General features: G+C 41.9%; 2 protein-coding genes across 2 annotated transcripts; both read left to right on the plus strand.

Moving 5' to 3' along the window:
- Positions 1-4,448: 4,448 nt before the first annotated feature.
- pfdn2 (prefoldin subunit 2) lies at positions 4,449-7,438 on the plus strand. Its single transcript, XM_079215579.1, has 4 exons — positions 4,449-4,871; positions 5,754-5,842; positions 5,964-6,087; positions 6,191-7,438. Exons 1-4 carry the CDS (start codon positions 4,791-4,793, stop codon positions 6,377-6,379), a joined length of 483 nt encoding a protein of 160 aa, XP_079071705.1. The 5' UTR covers positions 4,449-4,790; the 3' UTR covers positions 6,380-7,438.
- A 1,319-nt stretch (positions 7,439-8,757) lies between these two features.
- Positions 8,758-11,105, plus strand: b4gat1 (beta-1,4-glucuronyltransferase 1; the record flags this gene model as incomplete). Its single annotated transcript, XM_079214861.1, has 2 exons — positions 8,758-9,861; positions 10,914-11,105. 2 exons carry the CDS (start codon positions 8,758-8,760, stop codon positions 11,103-11,105), a joined length of 1,296 nt encoding a protein of 431 aa, XP_079070987.1.
- Positions 11,106-14,809: the final 3,704 nt, after the last annotated feature.

A 14,809-nucleotide genomic window follows, 5' to 3' on the forward strand; every position in this document is an offset into this window, starting at 1 on the left:
AGTGTGTACCCTCCTACACACCGATGTGTAATCGATCTAATTCAGGTCACACGAAATCCTTCAGGTTTAGTGACATGTTTACAGACAGCAGCGTGTTTCTCCTGCATGAACTCATTATATTGGGACTATTGGTGCTCTACCACCAATTTAACCGGAGACTGTCTACGATGTCAGATGCTCATTTAAATATATTTGGGGTATGTGGACCCCTGGGTGTACGTGAGATTTAAATATATATATATATATATATATATATATATATATATATATATATATATATATATATATATATATATATATATATATATATATATATATATATTTAAAATGAACCATCCATTAAAAAATCCTTTAAAAATTGTTATTCAATAAATATTCAATAAAATGTATTTCAATGTATTTTGCCGTTTTTTATTCACAGTTGAAATTGTAAAAAAATAAATAAAATAAAAACGAGTAACCGGATATCCGGCTTGGGCGAAAAGACTTTATCTATAAAAAAAAATAAAATAGAGTTTTTAACGGGGTATATATGCTGTATTCTATGCAGTACTGCATATATGTGACACTTTGGAATTTGTCCAATTCTATTACCTGTTGCATTGTATTTGGCTTGTGGGAGGAAACCTTAACCCACACTGCACGGGGAGGTCAATGCCAACTCACACATACATTCGGGGGGGCGGGTCTAACTCCCTAGCCGAGGCCCGGTGCTCACCACCGTGCGGTGGTGGTGAGCATCGGGTCTCGGGTGCTCTCAAAGGGGACTCGGAGTCCAGCTTGGAGCGGGAGTCGAACCCATAGACCGAGTGTATGCCAGGCCTAGTGTTCAGCCACTAAGCCACCGTGCAGCCCGATCATGTAGAACTTGGAACTATATTTATCTTTGCCAATTTTAAAAAACAACTATTGCGCAACCAGCACTTCGAAACGCAGAGCGACGTGACGCGTCATTCTCATGTCACGTGACCAAGCTGTCCGGAGAAGCTCGGCTAACTCCGGCGTTAGCACCTGTTAGCGTCCGTTTTCAGCGAATTTAAATGGTGTTAAACTAAACTTTAACTTCTTACATTTCAAGCTTATATCGATTTGATTTTGCTGATTTTGATTTAATTATTAGAGTTAGCTTAGCCTTTTACTAGAGCCGGTAAAAGGACGTTAACGCTGGTAAATTAGCCGTGCGCTGCTCTTGACCGGAGTCTGACTAGCTTCTATCCTCGTAGTAAACACTGTCTGGGTCGAGTCCTGCGGATCTGACTCCCGGCTATCTGAAGCTAACTAGTAAAGAGAGAAATACACTGTGCTACTGCAGTGGTGGAGGAAGTACTTATTTATGTGGGTGAAAGTACTTAAACCTCGCTGTAAAAATACTCCAAGACAAGTAAAAGTCCTGCATTCAAAATACTACTTAAATAAATACAAATATGCTAATCAGTTACATTTATTATAAATATCAAAAGTGCACTCATTGTGCAGTAAAATGTTCTCCATCAGTGTTTTACTATTATTTATGTATGTTTTTGATTGTTATTATAATTGCTGCATTAAATGTGTATGTTGCATTTTGCTGGTTTTAACTAATTTATACATAGTGGGTAGTTTAGTCTACAGCAATGCATCAACAAGTGTACTACTTTAGTAAATGTACTTAGTACTAACACTGAAAATACTCAACAAGCAGAGAGGGAAAGTAAGTGCATTCACTCAAGTATACTTAATGGCAATTTTGAGGTATTTATTAGATTAGATATTCCTTTATTAGTCCCGCAGTGGGGACATTTCAGGATTACAGCAGAGTAATGTCAAGTAAATCAGATTGACTTGAGTGTTTCTATGTTACACTCTTTTATACTTACTTATACTACATCTCACATTAGTGAGATGTAGTATAAGATGTAGGATATTCAAGGTGCTTTATAATACATATAAAGCACCTTGAATATCCTACATCTTATGCCAGATTAATGTTTATGCATCTCAGCTGAGCTTGATCCGTTGTCTCAGAACTGGACGAGAGGTCAAATTCTTTGCAGAAGTTCCCAAAATGCACCTGACCATGAACATTGACCCAAGTGACCCACCCGCACGTCCCGACCCGACCCGTTTAGTCAACAGAAGCACATATGTTTGGTGTGTACAGCAGGAAGAATCAGCTGGCAACTGTCTTCTTCTGTTGTTTATCAGAGGATAAAAACCCAACATGAAGGCACACCACCCCCACCTGCTGGAGAGTATTTACTTTTGTCTGACAAAGTGTGAAACACTGGACTGTTGAGCGAAATTGACTTTTCTTATTGATGAAAAAACAATATACTCAGATGATTATCTTGAACAATTTTCCTGAAGAGTCCATTTTTAAGGCTTTGGTTTGGTTTGAGTGCTGAATTGTTTGGATGCACTATTTTTAATAGGTTTTCTACTATCAAAATATACTTTTATGAATATAAACTTACCAAAATGATACATTGCATCATAAAAAACAAACAGCACATGTGTAGGGAAAGATGAATCCTGCACTTGTCCTGATTAATATCAGTTTTTCACCAGCGATAATTGCTTCATTTCAGTTAGTGGTCCTTTTGGAGGCTGTAGTTTGTGGTGATGCTGAATATTTAATTGCATAATGAAAGGTGAATTTGCGATAACATAGTGAAGAAATGTTGATGTATATAAACATATGAACGTTCAGATCAAAACATGACGTATCAGAATGATCAAAATGGCTATATGTCTTATAAAAATACTCTGGGCATTCAGAAAGTTGGCTGTAGTTGGATTTTTCTTGGATCAAGGGTGGAAGCGTACATTTCCTCAAGTACTGTATTTAAGTACAATTTTGAGGTACTTGTACCTTACTTGAGTATCTCCATTTTGTTGTGACTTTATACTTCTACTCCATTACATTTCAGAGGAGAATATTGTGCTTTTTACAGGATATATTTGATCACTTTACAAATTTAGATTGATATTACAAATGAAAATGAGATAGATTATGTTGTATTATCACAGGTTAAGATAAGACTATATCACAAACTAGCCAGCAGAGTGTGGATATTAACTTTTAGCAGAGTCACTAAAGTGACCATCAATGCTGTCAACACACCCGGACCGTAGATCTGTCCTTCACAATAAGATATCACGCTTCAACAAATCCAAACTATGCAATAAAAGCTCCGTAATTTCCACCTGCTGGATGTTTTGTTAAACTCTTCTCATGTCAGTCACTGGCAAAACAGCAGCTGATTCATGTTTCTTACATGCTCAAAGGGGTATAAAATCAGTAAATGAATGCAAAATGTTGACTAGAATGACTCATCATTAATAGAAGGTTGGTCTGGCTTTTAGTGTCACTCAACGTTTTTTCGGTGTAAGGTTAACCTTTTAATAAAAGGTGGCAATGTGATTAAATTGTGTGCAAAGAGAAAGGAAGCATATTTCAGATTAAACTAGGATGCTCAATGCTTCTTCCTGCAGTACGGAGCATGTAAATGATAAAATACAGCACACCGGGTTCAAGAGTGTGTACCCTCCTACACACCGATGTGTAATCGATCTAATTCAGGTCACACGAAATCCTTCAGGTTTAGTGACATGTTTACAGACAGCAGCGTGTTTCTCCTGCATAAACTCATTATATTGGGAGTATTGGTGCTCTACCACCAATTTAACCGGAGACTGTCTGCGATGTCAGATGCTCATTTAAATATATTTGGGGTATGTGGACCCCTGGGAGTACGTGAGATTTAAATATATAAATATATATATACATATATATATTTAAAATGAACCATCCATTCAAAAATCCTTTAAAAATTGTTATTCAATAAATATTCAATAAAATGTATTTCAATGTATTTTGCCGTTTTTTATTCAGTTGAAATTGTAAAAAAATAAATAAATAAATAAACGAGTAACCGGATATCCGGCTTGGGCGAAAAGACTTTATCTATAAAAAAAATAAAATAGAGTTTTTAACGGGGTATATATGCTGTATTCTATGCAGTACTGCATATATGTGACACTTTGGAATTTGTCCAATTCTATTACCTGTTGCATTGTATTTGGCTTGTGGGAGGAAACCTTAACCCACACTGCACGGGGAGGTCAATGCCAACTCACACATACATTCGGGGGGGCGGGTCTAACTCCCTAGCCGAGGCCCGGTGCTCACCACCGTGCGGTGGTGGTGAGCATCGGGTCTCGGTTGCTCTCAAAGGGGACTCGGAGTCCAGCTTGGAGCGGGAGTCGAACCCATAGACCGAGTGTATGCCAGGCCTAGTGTTCAGCCACTAAGCCACCGTGCAGCCCGATCATGTAGAACTTGGAACTATATTTATCTTTGCCAATTTTAAAAAACAACTATTGCGCAACCAGCACTTCGAAACGCAGAGCGACGTGACGCGTCATTCTCATGTCACGTGACCAAGCTGTCCGGAGAAGCTCGGCTAACTCCGGCGTTAGCACCTGTTAGCGTCCGTTTTCAGCGAATTTAAATGGTGTTAAACTAAACTTTAACTTCTTACCTTTCAAGCTTATATCGATTTAATTATTAGAGTTAGCTTAGCCTTTTACTAGAGCCGGTAAAAGGACGTTAACACCGGTAAATTAGCCGTGCGCTGCTCTTGACCGGAGTCTGACTAGCTTCTATCCTCGTAGTAAACACTGTCTGGGAAAGTAATTAAAATCAGCTCCACCTTTACCGGCTGCTGGACTTAATTTCCACACAGGCGCTCCCGTGAGCCAGCTCCATACGTCCTGCCTGGGGTCCTTCTCAGCAACACCCTTCCAAGATGGCAGCCAACAGTAGCAGCACGGGCAGCAAAGCCAGCATCACCGCCAGTGGAAAACCGTCCGGCCCGTCGGCCGAACAGGTACTTTCACCTCCACCTCGGGCTGCTTTCGTTGGGCCACTCGTTGTTGTTGCTGCTCGGTCGAGTCCCGCGAAGCTGAAGTTGCGGATCTGACTCCCGGCTATCTGAAGCTAACGTTAGCTTCCTCACCGCCACCGTTCTGCTTCCACACCACGAAACGTGACAACAGAGGGAGCCAGCCTTAAATAGGATATACATTTATAAAGAGGATCTATGTTTAATTAACGTTACGTTTCTAATAGTGAACACGTTTTGTCCATTTGAAGATAGTGGGAGAAGCTATTTGTATCACTGGAGACCATCAAATCCGATGCTAACGTCAATCAGACGTCAAGTATTCAGATTACTGTGTAATACTCCTGAACAATATGTAGCTATTACTCCTGTATACTATGTAGTACTCGTGTGTTCAAAGTGCTGTTTTTGTTGTACAATACAGAATCAGGTAAATATAAAGTAGACCTGACACTAATGGTTATTTCACTTTTAATTACTCTGCCTATTATTATTACTATTATTATTATTATTTTTATTATTATTATAGAAAACCTTCCACTACCGCCTCAGTCTTTATAGTAGAAAATATTAGTCTGTGTTAAATCTTATAGCTTAGTATGGAAGGCCTAAATATTTGTAGATATTTTTACTTATCAAATAGCCCATGCATTAAAAAAAATCAGTTGGTTTACAATTCTGAATATGTTGTTAAAACATACTGGAGTTGATCCAGTATATCAACTGCCATATATCCAAAATACTTGATTTTTAAAAATACAAAATGAAGTATCATCACTACTGTACTGGCTCAAACTAAAATTAACCAGCATGATACACGTCTGGGCGTCTGTTACGTTGCTGACGGTGCATTTTTTTGTGTGACAGGTGGTGGCATCATTTCAGAGGATGCGTCAGGAGCAGCGCGGTATGGCGTCTAAATCTGCAGAGCTGGAGATGGAGATCAACGAGCACAGGTCGGTAGCAGATGTTCCAACATCTGCAGCCGTGTCTTAAGTCACAAAAAAACAGATCCGCTGAGTGGATTGATTAGTTGTAATTTCTTTTATTTTTAACTTCACTTATTTCTCCTTCCAGCTTAGTAATTGACACCCTGAGGGAAGTGGACCCTTCGAGGAAATGCTTTCGTCTCGTAGGAGGAGTGTTGGTGGAGCGGACGGTAAAAGAAGTTCTACCAGCTTTGGAAACCAACAAAGAACAGGTGATGGATGAGAAAAGAAAAAACTAGTTCATCGTCTATCAAATGTCTCCCTTCAGAAGAAAAGGTCTCATTCTCTTCCCTTTTTTTTTCTTCTCCGCCTCAGATCTCCAAAATAATCGAGACCCTCAGCACACAGATGCAGTCGAAAGGACGTGAACTCACGGAGTACAGAGAACGCTACAACATCCGGTTGATGGGAGAGGGAGAAGAGGGACAGGGCCAGTCGGCATCATCTTCCAGGGACAGCGAAGGGGGCGGGTCTAAGAGCGGGGCTGGCGTTTTAGTGTCGTAGTAACAGAAGGGCGACCGGAGGGCCTTATGATTTCTGCAGTACTGAAAAAAATGTTTGAAGACATCAAATCTAGGTTTCAAAAATTGAACCTTTCACAGGAAAAACACTTGTTTTGATTAAATTTCCGCTTCATATACTTCACTTGGTATTGAAGTTTTTTTGCAAAAGACACAAACTCGCTACACATCGTGTTACATATGTGTGAATGCTGGTGCAATGCATTTAACAACTAAGGCCATTGGTCTTACTTCTGCCTTTTAGTGTCGATGACTATTTTCATTTCTGAAATAGTTTCAAGTACTTGTTTTAGTCTTACTCACATTTACAAATGAGCAAATTAGTGTTTTACTGTATCAGATTATTGAAAATATGCCCCCCCATATTAAGATATAATTCTCAAAGGTGCTACGTTAAAAAAAAAAATCCAATGCCTACAACTTACTAGTGTGCACGTGGTTATTAAACTAAAGCTACATCACAGTGCATTTTTTGGTAAACACACATATTTTGAACCAACAACTTCAAAATTAGGTTTAAAAAAAGAAGCTGATTTCACAGGGCCTTTTTAAGAAGGTTTAGCTTTTCAAAAAGTCACCTTTGCCACAGCAGTACAGGACCTGGAAGGCATTTGGACAACATCGGTTATGAGCATGAACAAGAGAATATACCGCTAACATGTCACTATAGATCAAAATTAATGGCTCTTTGATTTAGTCACGACGCATCCACTTGTCTCCACTCGTCAGCCAGGCACCGAATGGCTACTTTCAATTTGTAAAGTGTGGTCAGTTAATGTCCCCACGTCATGGATTGACTAATCAGAGCTACCAACGCAACATCAATATTTAATGAAGCCCTGCCATTGAAAACACAGTGAACGCTGTCATATTCTTTATGATCTGTAGCACATGCTTGAGCTTGGTTAAATCAATTTGTTAACTGTCTAAACTGAGGAAATGCGTCCTCGTACCTGATGTGTGCCGTCTGCACTGGTTATGTTGTAGTAAAGACAAACATGTTTTTGTTGATGGTCATGAATAAAAGAATGTCACAATTCTGCTTTTTGAGTGGTGTCTTTAATACTTGCTACTGTATGCACTTTGTGTTTACTATACTTATTTCTTAGTCCCAGATTTGTCTGTTTGACTGATGCATGAAGGTATTCTTTATAAAGGTATAGTTCACATTCGTGGTGTTCTTGTGGATAAGGCAATAGGATTTTTTTTTAAACTAATATCCCTTCTGTTTTTGGCCAGAGCTTAAAAAAAACACTGGATTTGGATTCTTTGATAAAAGATCAAAGCTGCATAAAATTGCCTTTTGTACTTCTGTACAATAGGTGTGACATCTCTATGTGTCCCTATTCTTTTGACTACAGTGTTTAATGTCTTTTATATTTATCTTGTTTACTGTATATTATGTGTATAAGTACGAAGAGCAAAGTGAAACCAGAGTCAAATTCCATGTATGTGCAAACTTACATGGCCATTAAAGCTGATTCAGATTTATGATGGCATGTGGTTTAATAAGCTTTGTATTTGAAGGGACGTCGCTGTCGGATAACAACGACTTGCAATGCTGCCTTTTTGTTGGTTTGCTGAAAATGTAACAACATTTTTGGGGCACCCTGCTTTTTTATTAAAAAATCAGCTTGTTTTATTGGTTGTTTGAGTCTCAAATTTATTTTGAAGATTAAAATAATTGTATGATGTATGGTGATACTATACGCAAAATATATGAATATTCAAAAGATCTTAAATTCTATAAAGATGAAAATTCACACCGACGAGGATGGGATTCGAACCCACGCGTGCAGAGCACAATGGATTAGCAGTCCATCGCCTTAACCACTCGGCCACCTCGTCTTATGGACTTAATCTACAAATCATATGGATTCTTAAATAAAATGCACACAATGACACTGACACAAAAGTCACTTTTTCACACCACCGCAGTCACATAAACCGACAATGTACTAAAAGCCTTTTATTCATTTCCACCCGTGACCCGCCAGCAACGGTTCAACTACCATGAAGCGGTGCTGCGGGATCCGGCGGCGCCTTTACTCTCAACATTACGGTCGTTACGTAGAGACATGCGCCGCTGTCGCAGCAGCAGAAAGGTAACAGCCGTGTTGTCTTTTGATGGAGATCACGGACACTGGATTATATTCGTCGTTTCATCCGCGCTGTCGAGGCCCGCCGCGTGGGAAACCTAGGGGCATCTGTACCACTAAACCAGCAAGACGTGATGCACGCAGTCGTTGCATTTCCAGCCATGGTAGGCTGCGGCGATAAGTTAGCATGTCGGTGCTGTTAGCTGCTGCGCTCGGACAGAAATAGCCTCGCTCCGGTGTCTGTTTTTGCAGTTTCTCTGGAATGCATCTCTCCAAGAAATGCTCCGTCTTCAAAGTGGTGCTGAGTGCTCTGCTGCTCGTGGCGCTCCTGCAGCTCATGTACCTGTCCTTCCTCTCCAAGTTCCACGGTAAGCAGCAGCGGTACCGATACTCTGAGCTCTTCGGAGGCTCCGGGGGCAAGAAGAATGGGCACCCCGAGAAAAACTCTCGGAAGGAGCGCCTGAGGTACTCGCTGTCCACCGGGGGGATCTTCGACAACAGCGGCCAGTACCGGGTGTACAAGAACTTGATCAAAAGCGATTTCACCACAAACCTGAAGCCCAGATCCGACCCCGGCTCCGGGGTCCTGGCTTTAGCCACGCACACGACCATCAACAACCTGCACCACCTGGACTCTCTGCTGGACAGGTGGCACAACCCGCTCTCCGTGGCCATTTTTGCGCACGGGCAAGATGTCAAGTTTGCCACAGCTCTGGCCTATGCGCTCAGCTTCTTCTGCCCTCAGATCCAATCCCTGGTGGACTTCCACCTGGTCTGCCTCTCTGGAGAGATGGCCAGCTTCCCTGACCAGGACCGGGAGCACTTCGCGGGTCTCGAGGACTGCGCCTCCGTGTTCTCCAGGCTGGAGACCCACAGGGACAAACACAAGAACTACGCCATCAGTGGGAACGTCTCCTACCCGAACAACCTGCTGCGCAACGTGGCCCGAGGTGGCACGGAGACCTCCTACATCCTGGTCATCGACATCGACATGGTGCCGAGCGCGGACCTGCACCAGCACTTCCTGGCCATGATCCTGGCGCGCGAGCCGAGGAGCGACGAGGTGTTCGTGCTGCCCGCCTTCGAGATCCGCCACGCGCGGAAGATGCCGGCCAACAAGGCGGAGCTGGTGCAGCTGTACCAGGTGGGCGAGGTCCGGCCCTTCTACGAGGAGCTGTGTCCCCGATGCCAGGCCCCCACCAACTACTCCCAGTGGGTCAACAGCCACGTCAGAGAGACGGGCACCCTGGAGGTCGCCCACACGCTCACCTGGAGGGACCCCTGGGAGCCGTTCTACATCGGGCCCCACACGGTGCCGCTCTACGACGAGAACTTCAAGCAGTATGGCTTCAATCGGATCAGCCAGGTGTTGTACTATTTACAACTTTGCACATTTCTATTTTGATTTTAAATAGAACATAACTCCGGGTCCACATACTTAATGAAGATGACTGTGAGATTCAGTTGAAAGCTTTGAAAAGCTAGTAAGTGGGTCCTTGAGTTAAGGTTTTTGGTCTAATGCAGACCAGGTTTGCATCTGTTTGCACTGCAGAGATGAGACAATGATAATAATATGAATTTTAGGGTAATATTTAATTTGACCAGTTTTGTTAAATTTCTTTCTTTGACTGACTACGAGTCGTTTGAATTTGGGGAAAACATTGTACTTTGCACAAAAAAAGCACGTCCTGATGCGAAACATTGCAGGATTAGTTTGTAAATGAAGTTTGGCGAAAGTCTTGAGTTAATTCACTATTTACTTCTCAGTGCACGTCTTCCCTTCTCTGTGTCCAACAAAGTGTCCAAAATCCCAAAGATATTAAGTTTATCATCAATAAAGAGGAAGTAAACAAACAAATAATCACACTCAAGAAGCTAAAACTAGTGATACTTTCACTTTAAATGACTGCATTAAGGAAGAAATACACATTTAACACATGAAAGGCAATGCACTTTGAATAAGGAGTACTACACCACCTGTAAAAACTCTCTAAATGCAGGAATCATCAGTCATATTCAGCATATTTTTTGACTGAAAGCCTTACAAAATAGGGGTGTAGCATTTGAAAGGTAATTCACTAAACAGGGACAATTAAGGAGTGGCATTATGGGAAGCATAAGATCCAGTGTTTTGAGAGTTTGACCCCCACTAAGGACTCAAAGTCATATCTCGGCCTCTGCTGCTTCGGTTTTGAACCCTCGCAGGTCTCCCAACTTCATGGAAGTATGACACTGAATCAGCGGAATGGCCCTTTAATGAACTATCAACTTTGTTACTGATTTATTTGATCCTCTGTCCTTCTTGTGGCAGCTTCTTTCCGCCGTGGTCCATCTCCTCGAGCTATGATCATACTCTCCTTTACCCTCCCCCTCTCATCACGTCTCCCTTCTCACGGTGTCTTTCTGTCCCCCTCGCAGGCCTGCGAGCTCCACGTTGCCGGGTACAGGTTCTCGGTGCTGAGCTCGGCCTTCGTGGTGCACCGGGGCTTCAAGATCCAAGGGGAGTTCCACGCCAGGAAGGACGAGGAGAACAAACGCAACCGCGTTCTGTTTCGCAGCTTCAAGGAGGGCCTGAAAACCAAATACCCGTCCTCCAGCCGGCGGTGCTGATGCAAGAGGAGGAGCACACGTCCTGCGACTCTGTCGGCGTCTAGAATGAAAACGAACATGTTTCTTATTTTTCACCAGATCGCTGCCCGAGACATCCTCGTTTTTCTTCTTCTTTTATTTCTCGTGGGGACGGCACAGTGGGAGTTTAATGTAATCCAACGCTTGGGTTTATTTCAAGTCCCTCTGAAAGTGAGCAGCAGGGAAAGGTTTCAGAGAATGTCCTGCTGGTTGGGACTGGAAGTAAGGAAAGATTGGAAATCTGGCTTTTTTTTTTTTTTATCTAATGCAAATTTGAAATCTAGATGCCATTTGATCAACATTAATGTTAAAGCATATGAGGTACATTTTCTATTTTAAAACACTTTTGAGCCGGTCCAGATACATAAATAGTCTCTACATATTCACTTGGAGAGACATCCTGAGAGTTCAGGAACAGGAAGTTAGAGGCTCAACATTTCATGACAGCTGATCAAAGATGGCCTTTTTTTCCAAAGTCCAACTGAAATCACATTCAGTCGTCCCTTTTCGTTGTTAGACGTAACGTCAAATTCATAGCTGATTGATTTTTATTATTTTTTTATTATTAAAAAAGATAGAGAGGAAAGAAAATCCTTCTATCCCAAAGATAAAACTACATGATGTGAATAAGGTTTAAAATGATATGACTGGCTGTATGGAAACAAGTTTCCCGTACAGAGAGAGCCTTCTGATTGGCCGATGCAAATGTAGGGCACAATCAAGAAACTGCCAAAATATATAATTCTCCCTTGTGGTTGTTTTTTTGCGTATATATAACTTTATTTCCAGTTTGATGTTTTTTTGAACGTCGTGCTAATCAATGACGTGGTGCGACCACCAGGTGGCAACAAGTCCTTGAGTGTAAAGTGCAGAGTTGCATATCTACATATATTTTTGCTTGAAGTGTGTGTTGGAAACACTACAGCAGAACACGGGGATTACACAACACCACGGGATGGAAATTGACTCATCGGCACATTTCAGACGTTCTCGGCACTTGCTCTGTCGGAAGAGATTACTCACAAGTCCTGAGGACCACAATGCACTGGGGAACTTTACAGAGAACATTGTACAACACCACGACTACGCCAACACTGTGGAAAACTGCTGTATTGCACCGCCGAGGATCTGACGCTGGTAGTCGGTTAGATTATCTAGAGTTGGGGGTTTTCTCCTGATGATGCAGGTAGAAATGTAGCATGAAGAAGATAAAACTAACTGCACAATCAAAATGTAAAGCAGTCTGTGTTGTCAAAAGGATTTCTGTGGAAATGTTAGCTGAACGCCACTAGAATATATGAAATGATTGATTTTATACCTCATACATTTAATACAGTATTAAACGTCAACCACTCTTCTTCGATACACAGCAGATGCTTCTGCAAAAGATGCTCGGTTACTTTTAAGTGTTAGCTTGTGGTGTTTATGATATATTTATTGTGAAGATGTTTTAGTTTAACTGAATTTGGGTGACTTTATTTTTTTTAAATGACCCTAAGCAGGAAAACTGTAGCACGAAATTGTGTTTGGTGCGAAAAAACAATGTTTGGTACGGAATATTTTTGGTTTTAGAACCACTTTAAATCATTCTTATTTGGTATTTTGGAGCAAGATCCATTTCAACATATTACTCGTGTGATGACGTGATGTGGTACTTTATTTCTCTATTTTGTTTTGTGTTCACAAAATATAATGCCTGATTTGTATTGTTGGATTTTCTATTAAACCTACAGGATGACTTTTATTTGACCCATAACTGTCATTATACTTTTTATTATTATTATTATTATACAAACTACAGTTACTTGTTACAACTACTGAACACCATCTTGAGTCCGCGTAAAGCTCATTGAGCACTTAGATTAAATCAATTAACTTCCCCAGAGGGATTTGTAAGGACAAGTATATTAAAAAGAGTGTTTCTGGAAGTATCACTTAAACAGGAGCTGAGGGCGGGACGAGCCAAGAACTACAAAGAGCATAAAGTTATGATGGAACTTGTAGATTTGTTTATCGTGGTGTGTCGTTGGCAGTGAGGGGAAAAACCCCAAGATATCAGGAGGAGTATCGTTCACCAAGCACTTGACGCGGTTGACATTTACCTGTGGTGTAACATGGCTTAAGATGGGGTTTAAAGGCATCCCTGCACCAATAGCATTAGCATGTGGTGGGTGATTATACAGTGAGCGAGGTCAGCAGCCAATTAAAAGCTCCTTTTTAGTAATTAAGAACTGTATTAAAGTGCACTTCAAGGAATCCTCAGCGAGGCCGCTACACCACTCGAGTACCTGAAGAACAACTATTCAGTATCTCAGTTTAAGAAAAGTTAACATGGAAAACTTAAATGAACATCACTATCTGTGCTCGTGTTGATCGGGGAACTGGCCATCTGCAGCACGTGTGACATTCGCCGCTTGACAACCGTCCGAGCCGCGGTGGCATTTTGTGGCTAAGCCTGCATTAGCGGGCTCAACAATGAGCCGGGCATGCGAGAGCCGGGCTGCACGCAACGCCATGCTCTCTGGCTTTAGCCGGGCTTTCATTGAGCACACCTAATCACCCTCCACCTGGTGAAGCAGTGGCACCATTGAAAAATAGCTGTCACTTTTGATTTCTGGTCAAGTCATCGAGTCGTATACTCCCAGCGTGCTGAGCAATGATTTTTAATACGCTCTGTTAGTATTAGTGCATTATATGGTGTTCGTGCATCTGAATAAGCCGTGTATTGTTTTAGAAGTTTATTTTCCTCTCTCCTTTAAGCTAAAGAAACAAGGTTGATATAAGAATTCACCAAATAACAGACTAATTGTTTATTTTTGTTTGTTTTCTCCAGTTTTTGTCTTTCTTCTCCCTTGCGTACAAATGCTGCCTTTGTATTCCTATATGAGGCCCGTTCTTTGTCTTTTTCATTTATAATGTCTGATGAAATGAGAGCAAAGTACATGCATTGATTGAGCGAGTTAAAAAACAAAAAAACACACAAATCAAAATCCCACTGAAAGTAGTCGGCTCCCTGCAGCATGCGCCTCCATAAATAAGCTGCCGGTATCAACCCGTCACGTTTCGTCTACTCGTGGTGCTCGTTTCCTTCTCCCCGTATCTCCCCCTGTCCTGGGTGTTAATAATGTGGCAGAAGGTGCAGAAACATTAGGAGGGGCTAGCTTGTGTGGATCAGCAGAGCCAGGTTTGGTGAGGTAAAGTGGGGTTATATCGACAGCTTTGGGGAGTGGAGGCTTATCTGGGTCAGAGAGCTTTACGACATAAGCAATTAGGGCTGCCCTCTCTTGTGTACGCTAGCAGGAGGGAGGCCTCCCGCCATCTAGATTAGCCGCCCTGCTAAGGCCAGGAAAACTCCTCGGCTTCTGGCAGTGGAGGGAACCAGCTGGAGGGCGAGATGAGCAGGGAGTGGGGGGGGGGGGGGAGGAAAGGGTGCGGGGGCCATGAGAGCATAGGGGTCAACATGCGGGCGCTGTCGACATGCGGGCCCTTCTGGGTCAGCGGATGGGTGAGGAATGAAGGAATCAATGACCCATGCTGATGAAAGGAATTCTCAAAATGAAATGTGGCAACAAACGAATCGGTTGTTTTGTCCACTGTAGCATGTTTAACAGCGGTTTGAATGGAAAGAGGACCATAGAGGATGTTTATGCCACTCAGCTTAACATCAGTGATTTCGTCTAATGAGA

The sequence above is a fragment of the Taurulus bubalis genome (assembly GCF_910589615.1).
Source record: "Taurulus bubalis genome assembly, chromosome: 3".
Classification (NCBI taxonomy): domain Eukaryota; kingdom Metazoa; phylum Chordata; class Actinopteri; order Perciformes; family Cottidae; genus Taurulus; species Taurulus bubalis.

What these genes read in the sequence shown, in the direction of transcription:
- pfdn2 (XM_079215579.1), top strand. Translation starts at nt 4,791, where the DNA reads ATGGCAGCCAACAGTAGCAGCACGGGCAGCAAAGCCAGCATCACCGCC. An exon ending in CCGGCCCGTCGGCCGAACAG is followed by an intron (nt 4,872 to 5,753) that starts GTACTTTCACCT and finishes TTTGTGTGACAG; the next exon opens with GTGGTGGCATCATTTCAGAG. An exon ending in TGGAAACCAACAAAGAACAG is followed by an intron (nt 6,088 to 6,190) that starts GTGATGGATGAG and finishes TCTCCGCCTCAG; the next exon opens with ATCTCCAAAATAATCGAGAC.